Source organism: Neomonachus schauinslandi, chromosome 2 (genome assembly GCF_002201575.2).
Source record: "Neomonachus schauinslandi chromosome 2, ASM220157v2, whole genome shotgun sequence".
NCBI classification, from domain to species: domain Eukaryota; kingdom Metazoa; phylum Chordata; class Mammalia; order Carnivora; family Phocidae; genus Neomonachus; species Neomonachus schauinslandi.
Window position 1 is genome coordinate 14,880,036 of NC_058404.1, and position 10,298 is coordinate 14,890,333.

At 41.7% G+C, this 10,298-nt stretch overlaps 1 protein-coding gene across 1 annotated transcript in view; it reads left to right on the forward strand.

The window, feature by feature from the left end:
• TRAPPC11 (trafficking protein particle complex subunit 11) overlaps positions 1-8,765 on the forward strand; it is a 47,095-nt gene extending 38,330 nt beyond the window's left edge. Inside the window, exons 27-30 of the mRNA XM_021694297.1 lie at positions 588-679; positions 1,750-1,883; positions 3,499-3,666; positions 7,778-8,765. Coding sequence (XP_021549972.1) covers positions 588-679; positions 1,750-1,883; positions 3,499-3,666; positions 7,778-7,822 — 439 coding nt within the window. The 3' untranslated portion in view covers positions 7,823-8,765. The remainder of the gene's footprint in view (positions 1-587; positions 680-1,749; positions 1,884-3,498; positions 3,667-7,777) is intronic.
• Positions 8,766-10,298: the final 1,533 nt, after the last annotated feature.

Below are 10,298 nucleotides of genomic sequence, written 5' to 3' on the forward strand. Positions count from 1 at the left end.
GGGCTCTCCTTGGTCAGGTAGCAGCCAGCTGGCCCTGTAGTTCCCATTCTAACTGTAACAGAGGGAAAGATACTGACAGTTTCCTAGTGGTGCGCACCTTTTCTCGGTACTGCTGGAATGGCACTCTGTTGATTGATTATAACGTATTTTTAGTTCCTCGGTTTCTACTGTGTACTTCTAGAGTCATTGTAGTGGTCCGCTTGCAAGTGGTCCCTGCTCAGCTGTGAGCCGGCTGCAGGGTGAGAAGGAGGTCTCTGTCACAGTGCCGGTCGCCGCGCGGCCACCCACACTGAGAGCCTTTTGCTACCAAACACCGTGTTCGGTGGTGCGCCCCCTGGCGTGCTCGATTCACCCTCCGCCACTGGGGCCACGCGGCAGCCGTGGGTTATGGCATTTGTGGATTGGAAACGTTCAAACCACAAGCAGGATTCCAAAAGCTTTTCACGAAACAACTTCCATTAGTGAAGTTCTAGAAAATGTAGAAGTAATTTCTGTTTCCTTTGGAACACGTTGGTGCACATACACATTTCCTGTTTTTAACTTTTCGCGGGAAGCCTGGGTTTGAAAGCTGCCCTTTTCTGCCGCAGGACCTCAGCCGTGGGGAATGTCCCTGTCATCAGTACTGCCATCACTCTGCCACACGTGATCGTAGAAAACATTCCTCTCCACGTGAACGCAGGTAACGGCATCAGATTGTACTTGAGGAAAAGAATCCAGGAAGAATACCTATTTTAGCTTCTAAGGTTTAAAAAATTCTATTGTAAAAAATGCCCAGCATTTACAGAAGTAGATTCTGATCAGTCCTGTTTCATCTGTACCTCTGCATATGCCTCCGACTCCCCTTATTTTAAAGCAGATCCCAGCTATTATTTCATCTATAAATATTTCTGTCTGCATCTTTAATGTTAGTGGTTATTTTTCTAAACATAACACAATTCTGTTATCATCACTGACCCTCTCCCCCTCATACTGTTTCTCTCTCTTGCTCTCAAATAACTAAATACATACATAAATAAAATCTTTAAAAATTAGGAATAATTTCTTAATATTATCAAATTCCAGTGTCGCAATTTCCCTGGTCGACTCTGAAGGTTCTTTAGATTGTTTTAAGGTCTCACGTTGCAGCTGATGGATGTCTCGTACTTTTGAAATCTATGCTCGGGAAGACCCTCCTCTCTACTCCATCACGTCCTTCACCACCACTGCCTGCCCCTCTTCCCTGCTGTTCACCTGTTAAAGAAATGGAGTCGGGTGTCCTGTAGAGCTTCCCATAGTCTGGATTTTGCTGATTGCGTTGTAATCATTTTTGAGGGTCCCTGGGAGTTGGTGGTGAGATCTATAGTCTTGATCAGATTCAGGTTCAAGTTTTTGGCAAGAATACTTCATAGCTAATGGTGTGTGCTCCCATCAGGAGGCACGTGATGCCTATCATTCCTTCTTGAACCGTGATGGATATTTAGGGAAATGTTTTATAGACTTGAAAAATTCCTAAAATATAATTCACCTCCTGATAGCCACGACTCTTTCTAGGTCAATCAGCTTTAGAAGGAGACTTGATTCTTTTGGGCCTGTTTTATCATAGTCCCATGGGCTGTTGTCCAATCAAAGAATTTTCTTATTTAGCGAGAGTGAGTATTATCACTAATTTAAATAATCCTATGTCTACGGGATGAGATTCATTTACAAAAAGAACTCATAAATGGTGAACTATTTTTTTAACCAAAAGAAATGTGGCCTCTTTCTCTGCAGATCTGCCATCATTTGGGCGTGTCAGAGAATCCTTACCTGTCAAGTATCACCTACAGAATAAGACTAACTTAGTTCAAGATGTAGAGATTTCTGTGGAGCCCAGTGATGCCTTCATGTTCTCAGGTCTTAAACAGGTATAGGTCATATCTCATTGGGTTGCTTATGTAGATAGAGAAGTGTGGCCAGGAAATGGAGAGCTATATATAAGTTCTTACAAACGAACTGATAAGGCTGATTGTGGTCCCTATTATTTTGATAGGAAATTTTTAGCCACTTTTAGTATATGTGCTGCCAAAGTGAGCACTTTTAGCTACTTTTAAAGATTAAGTATAATTCATATAGAGGTGGATTAAGTGGGTAACCCTTTTCACATTGAGATCATACGTGTAAGTTCTTTCTTTTTGTAAAACAAGAATTTACAAATCCTTGGACTGTAATAGGATTCCTGAAAATTTTAGATTTCCCTTTTATTACTACTGAGTGTATGTGTGGGTGTGTGAGTGTGTGTATTTGTGTCTTTTAACTGGAGGCCTAGAGGCCTTACTACCCATATTAAAAGCCTGATTCTCTGGGGCGCCTGGCTGGCTCAGTCAGAAGAGCATGCATCTCTTGATCTTGGGGTCATGAGTTCAAGCCCCATGTTGGGTGTGGAGCCTACTTAGAAAAAAAAAAAAAAAAGCCTGATTTCTCTTCTGAACGATCAGTGAACCTTTTTAGAGATTTTTGATCTTGCACAGAATTTACTCATCTTTGGCACATTTAGACACGATTTTATGTTTAAAATAAAAAATCGTTCAGGTGTTTTGATTCACTCATTCAAATCAGAGGTGGAAAAGTTCCTCACGTTTTTGAATGGAACATACACTTTCAGGCAAAACCGTATTTCAGTGAGAATTCTGTCTTCTACTGTCAAAGTGGGTAACAGACACCACTCAATAGTCAGTAAATACTTTTCATTAACGAGGAAATAACTAGAAGAACAAATGTGTCCTAATACTCAGAAGTGTCTACCCTGACTAGTCATCTGTGCTGTACATATTCTGAATGCTATGTTTGTTGTTAAATGTAAAATAGAATTATATATGAAACATACTGTAAGTCCATTCACTAATTTAAGTTTATAACATAGAATACATATCATATTAGCTATTATATATTGGTACACGACATATATTATCTTTGACACATGAACATACTATATGTACTCATTTGCAAATGAGGAAGCTTCTCTAGAGTGTCCTGATCTTTTTCACATATTGATTTATAAAAATATATGATGACAAACATCTTTTTGTCCCCTGACATCATTTACCTCGCCACAAAGATCCCCTAAAAGAAAACACCGGAAACAACTAGTTTGTCTTATGTTGACGTAATGTATACAAAGATACCTTTCAACCAGTTATCTCATGACATACCGTGACTGTAAAAAATCTACCTGGTCTCAGACACAGAAAATCTTGATCCACGTTGTGTTCCCCTTTTTAAGCTGGTGCAAGTTGCCGTTTAGATCTTGGTAGAAATCACGCACATTTTTTTAATGCATTTATTATCTGTGTAGTCCCCGTGTCATACTGATTCAGCCCTGTATTTTAGAATCTGTCTGGAAGGTGGAATTAGGAGAGAGAGAACATTTCACCAGAAAGATTTGGGTGTCCAGTCACTTGTGAATAATTAAGGGGTGACACCGTGAAGATGCTGTAAGCGTGTACATTTGATTGTCTTTCTCTACAACTTGTTATGCTATAGATTCGATTACGGATCCTCCCTGGCACCGAACAGGAAATGTTATATAATTTCTACCCTCTGATGGCTGGATACCAGCAACTGCCGTCTCTCAACGTCAACCTGCTTAGATTTCCTCACTTCACAAATCAACTGCTCAGGCGTTTTATACCTACCAGTATTTTTGTAAAGGTAAGGCTTAGAACTTGTCTGCTTTTTAAGTCTCCTGTCTTGAAAACAAACCAGAGGTACTTCTTTCACATAAGCTTCACTAAACAGTATTTTGAGACTGATAGCTTTGATTGTTCTGATATGAGTTTGGCAGTATTGCTGTTCCATTTCTGTAAAGTTGCTATTATTTCACAGAATCTAATTTCAAAGGTTTTCATTCCCTTAGGTGGATAATGATTTACCTTCGCAGGATCCTTTGAGGTGTTTTTTCTTTGGCTTAGTAAAGTATGTTTTTACATTGTAGTTAGTTTGTAACTAGCTTTTAGTCAAAATGGATCAGCTTTCTAAACATGGTCCTTGAATGTTCCTAATTCTCTGTGTTAATACTGGACTGGGGCCTTTTCTGAAAATGATCCTGTGTCGGAAGCTGTACTCGGGTTGAATGTTTTGATGTTTTACACGGGGACCATGTCCAGGTTCCTGGGGTAAAGGAATGTGTAGGATGGTCATGGTCGGTGTGGGGGAGAGCGAACCGGGCTGCGCGGGAGGTTCATTCAGCACAGCGCTCACCTCCACTGAAGCTGTTCTCGCTGCCTAACATTAAGGCTTCCCTCCAGCTGGTTGTGGGTTCCTCTAACTCAGGTATACGTGGATATATATGCGTCCTGTGCACCGTCTTCTGTTTTAACTTTATACTCACTTTTGGAAGGACATGTCACATTGCTTCCTCTTGCCTCTTTTGTGTCTGTCTTATTCAAGTTTGGAGGAACTGTCCCTTCTTTACATAATCTGGGATGGGGTAAATGATAAATTAGTCTGTGTTAATGTATCCTTTATAATCTTCCTAGCTTTTATCTTTCCATCTGCAAAACAATAATTTATTAACGTTTCCAAGCACCATACTTGTAAATTGTAAAAGAAAAATCTCATACTTACAGATCTCCTGTGTTTAAACAGTGGCTTTTTAAAAAGACTTATTTTTTTTTTAGAGCAGTTTTAAGTTCATAGTAAAATTGAGAGGAAAGTACAGAGATGTCCCACATAACCTCTGCCCACCCCAACAGCAGTTTATTTTTATTTTTTAATATTTTTAATTTTTAATTTTTATTTTTTTTAAAGATTTTATTTATTTATTTGAGAGAGAGAATGAGAGAGAGAGAGCATGAGAGAGGGGAGGGTCAGAGGGAGAAGCAGACTCCCTGCCGAGCAGGGAGCCCCATGCGGGACTCGATCCTGGGACTCCAGGATCATGACCCGAGCCGAAGGCAGTCGCTTAACCAACTGAGCCACCCAGGCGCCCAATATTTTAAATTTTTAATTTAATTTAATTTTTTAAATTTTTTAAAAAGATTCTATTTGTTAGAGAGAGAGTGCGTGCACACAAGCAGGGGGTGGGAGAAGGGCCAGAGGGAGAAGCAGACTCCCCGCTGAGCAGGGAGCCCAACTTGGGGCTCGATCCTGGGATCATGACCTGAGCCGAAGGCAGACGCTTAACCCACTGAGCCACCCAGGTGCCCCAGCCGTGGCTTTTTAAACATTTCCACCTGTTCACATTCACAAGCCACGTCTGTTGCTGTTCCTCCTGTCATGTCTGAGGTCACCCTGCAGGGGAAAAGTCTTAAGACCCGGGTGGGGAGCAGTGGCAGCATGGGTGACCTTCTGAAGCGTGCTATTCCCAAATTCAGAAGTACAGCTTTAGTTAGCGTGGGAGTAGGTGTCCGCATAGACAGAGCTGCACAAACATCGCCTGTTTGAGATGTGAGAGTTGATCATTTTGGGGAATCAGGATTTCGGGTCCGCCGATGAATCTCTTTCATTCCTTTCCCTGTAGGGCTCGGTACACCCAACCTAATCCCAGCTCGTGCTAGGTCAGTCTTCTGACGTTCTTCCACAGTAAACCTCTTCTGGGTAGTGCTTAAATCCATTAGGAAAGGTTCCAGGAAAATAAACATTTGTAAGTTTTAGCATAGCTTGCATGTCCTTTCCTAACTGCCATGCTCTTTTTTCTAAATACAAGTACTACCTTCTAGTAACTTGACTGCTGCCGAAAAAGTTGGCTGGGATCCTCAGAGCCGGCTCCTTTATCAGCTGGGAAATCTTAGAGTGACAGTTGTTTGACCTGTCACGCTAAGGACGGTGACTGAGGATTACCCTTTTCCCACTTAGTGAAGTCTTACTGACTCAAGTTGTACATCCCTTCACACCTTTACTAAACTCTAGAGCTGTGCTATTCCAGTACGATAGCCACTACTCATGTGAGCCCTACTGAGATGTAAATTACAATTAGTTAGAATTTAATTTAAGAGTAAGTTAGTTGCACTAGCCGCACTTGAAGTGCCCAGTAAATCAGTGTGACAGGTGGCTCCCATGTTGGACAGCACTAACTAGCGCTTTTCCATCGTCACAGAAAGTTCTTTTGGACAGTGCTGCCCTACTTCAAGGCTGGATTAATATTTTTATTCCTTTGAAAAGTAGATTCCAGTTTTCTAATTGCATGATGTTCTTGTCTTCTGTCCCTGTTTGTAAAGCTGTGTTTGGTAAGGATATATATAATCAGGTTGAGCCATTACTCCGTTTCTTTTTTTTTTTTTTAAGATTTTATTTTATTTATTAGAGAGAGAGAGAGCACAAGCAGGGAGAGGGGCAGAGGAAGAGGGAAAAGCAGACTCCCCGCTGAGCAGGGAGCCAGATGTGGGGCTCGGTCTCAGGACCCGGGGATCATGACCTGAGCCGAAGGCAGACGCTGAACCGACTGAGCCACGCAGGTGCCCCCATTATTCCGTTTCTGAAACTGAACACCCTCTATCAGTACTAAAGATTATGTGAAGTACAAAAGACCAAGTACCTGTTCTTTAGTTCATTCCGTTCCTGCCTTGAATGTCAGAGGCCTAACTTACACACGTATGCATGCATACACACACACACGTATATGTATGTACACACACATACACACTCACACACATACAGGCGTAAAACGTCCTGAAAGCAGGAGTGCTCCCTCCCTGTCTCAGGGAGTCTCACCCGAACCATTCTGCTTCAAGCCCAGCCAGTGGCTTTTGGTGATGATGATGTAACACTGTTCTATTTCATGTCCTGAAGACCATCTCATGCTTTTCCCACAAAGGTCTGCTAATGTACATCTGCTTAGTAAGATTATTTGCAAGAATTTCATTTTTTCAGTTCCTTGATGACTCCCTGAGGTATTGCTAACCTGTCAGAAGTTTTACTCCTAAGCACAGTCACGATAACTTTTATTCATTCGTAGCCTTTACTCTTGTGATATGATGTTTTAAGTTTTTTTTCAGTGACCTTAGGGAAAGGGAAATTTTTGTTTTTATCTGCTGCTTCCATCCTTATAGTGTTTATTGTTAGATATTCTAGTTCATTGTGAATTGCTCTTTCTTACAAACAGGAGATTGGGAGACCTTGAATCCCCAAGGAACTTGTCTATTAGCTCAGGTTTGTGGCCTTCTTCAAGCGTGGGATGCAGGAGGGCCCTGAGCAAGAGAGAAAATAAAACTATCCCTGAAGCAGGAATGGCAAATGGGTTCCCTTTCACACGCTCCCGGCGCGCGATCAGTAGCTGCTCGGACCCAGGGTGGAGAGAATTAGTGACTAGTGTAAATGAGGCGGATTCAGCCAGTGGAGGTATGCGGTTGTCTGGCAGTGTCGGTGTCTGGGGGCAGAGGGGACAGGGGCAGCACCTTGGCCCTGCAGCTTGCCCCCCCACCCCCCAGGTTCAAGTGAAGCGAGAAGGTGGGGTGAAAGAAGGAGAGAAACAACTGTGATTTTGATACTTATACACGTTTATTCCATTTTATGAAACAGTTCCAAGAATTTCAAAATCTTTTCAATTAATAGAGCTTTTGTTGTTACTGTCTTATAAACCCATCTTTTTTTTTTTTTTTTTTTAAGATTTTATTTATTTATTTGAGAGAGAGAGAATGAGAGAGAGCAAGCACATGAGAGGGGGGAGGGTCAGAGGGAGAAGCAGACTCCCCACCGAGCAGGGAGCCCAATGCGGGACTCGATCCAGGGACTCCAGGATCATGACCTGAGCCGAAGGCAGTCGCTTAACCAACTGAGCCACCCAGGCGCCCTTAAAAACCCATCTTGTTTCCCCTCTTTCAAGCCACAGGGCCGGCTCGTGGATGATACCTCTATTGCTGCCGCATGAAGTTCAAGACTGGCCCTCGGCTGTTCTTACAGAGAAGGTGGACGGAGCTATAGAAGTTTTTCATTGTGAACTGTAGCTTTGATCATGGTAAAAGTTAATCTTTTCTATTTTTTAATGGATGTTATACCAACTCTTCAGAGGAACTCATGCTTAAAATATTAGGAAAATCTATCCTCTCTTATAGTTTCACTAATAAATATTTGAAATCGCTCAGTGTGACATGGTAGGATGTCTGACCATTGTTATTGTTGGAAGTCGTTTTATGAATAGTAGGTTCTTAAAGTAAGTGATTCGCATGTGCAGTATCAGAGGAAAAGGGAGCCTCCCAAACAGGACTGGCCATGGGGAGGAAAGTGCACCTAAGCTGCCCCAGGGAAGTTCCGAATCCCAGTGTGTCACTTTCAGAGTTGGCTGAACCAGAGATCAGCCCATCCTCGTACATTGAATTGAGTGCTCAGAATCCATGCATCCCAACTCGTAAGCAGTTGTGTGACTGATCCAGAAGATTTCCAGAAAGTTTTAATCAAAGCAATTTAATGTGTCTAAAAAAATCTCTGCTTAGTGTCAAAACATGTGAAGGAGGTTCAGTTTGCAGCCAAAACGTGGATCATTTATGAAGCAGGTTTGTATTTCTAAGTGTGTTGACAGATCTTCGTCTCTAAGAATCCAAGCTACAGGGAGGTGATTATAAGCTTAATTTCTTAAACTAAAAGTTTTGGAAAAGGATGCAAGTTCTAAATGAGAGCTTTTAGTTATATTGTGCTGTTTCAAAAGGAACTATTTAAAACTCTTGGAAATTCATGTAAATAAAAATCATGTTGTGATAATTTTCTTCTGTTAAAACATCTTAATTTAAAGCTTACCAGATTTCATGGAAAATTTTATTATTTAAAAGTGTAGGAGTTGTAAAAAGGAAATAGTGATGTAAATAAATACGTTCTCTTTCAAGGACACTTATGCGTATCTTTCATTTATTTTGAACTTGTTTGATTTCAGCTTCACAAAGCCGCTTTTACTAAGAATACTGTTGTATGAGGTCTAGGGAGAGCATAGGATTGGAAATTGGGAGATCTGCATTCTAGAACAGGCTCTCCTAGCCTTCGGGGAGACTTGGACAGTGGAACGGGCTCTCTGTCTCAGGAGGACACAGGTTCCCTTCATTCTCGGCTTTTCAGGTAGAGACCACAGGAGCTTGTCTCCACAGTCAGATTGTCCAGGATCAGATCCCAGCTCTGCTGCTTGCTGGGGACGTGCTGTTCAAGTTACCCACCCTCTGCATATCTCAGTCTTCTTGTCTGTAAGGTGTAGATAATGGTAATACCCGTCTCCTAGCCTTATTAGGAGGATAATAACAATACAGGAGAAGAGCTTGGGAACAGCGGCTGACCCACAGTAGTGCTCAACCAGGGACATCTGTATTATTATTATTGTTATTATTATTATTATTATTTTTAATGGGAAGGCTGAAAAGAATATGCCTGCATCTACTGGAGGGTCTGTGTTACCAGAATGTGTCAGTGTTTGTATAGTTGAGTACATACATGAGTACAGATATGTGTATATGTGTAAATGTCTAAAACTGAAACAAGATCATGAAATACTTACATATGCTCATATGCTCATATATTTTATATCCTCTTCTGTTTTGTTACAAAACATCCCTAGTGTAACCTACCAAACTGACTTCCTGACCCACTAATGGGATATAATCTGCAGCTTGAAAAATTCACAGGTTCCTTTGAATGTGAAGATGGTCTGGTGCAGGGCTTATGTAATAAAGATCTCAGATGTTCACACTGCCATCGTCAAACATGAAGTAGGTGTTAGAATGAATCAATCACTGGCATGCACCTTAAAATTATTAGCATTGACGTCCGTGTGGTCTGTGTAACTCTGCTACTCTAAATACACCAAATAAATAGCTCTGTGCTTTCCCTTGATCATCCTCAGAGTTGGCAATAGAATATCCCTTTCCCAACTGGGACTTCTCCCATATCATGAATTCTACTGTGAATATATTCTGTTTTCTTATTTTTAAATTGAAAATTTTAATTCAAAAATACATGAAATCGGGCGCCTGGGTGGCTCAGTCGTTAAGCGTCTGCCTTCGGCTCAGGGCATGATCCCAGGGTCCTGGGATCGAGTCCCACATCGGGCTCCTTGCTCGGCAGGAAGCCTGCTTCTCCCTCTCCCACTCCCCCTGCTTGTGTTCCTGCTCTCGCTCTCTCTCTCTCTGTCAAATAAATAAATAAAAATCTTTAAAAAAAAACCCAAAAAACAAAAATACATGAAATCATCATCTTCCCTGGGTCCAACAAATCAAAACTGTCACCGTGTTGCAGGAGCTGTTAATGAACTCAGGTTACAGGTGTTGGGGAGAACCTCCCGGCCTTTCCCTTCCTGCCTCCGGGCCATCAGCCACCGTCATTGTCCACATGAAAGTCTCTTACCTTCTGTATTTTACTGCATGCCATCT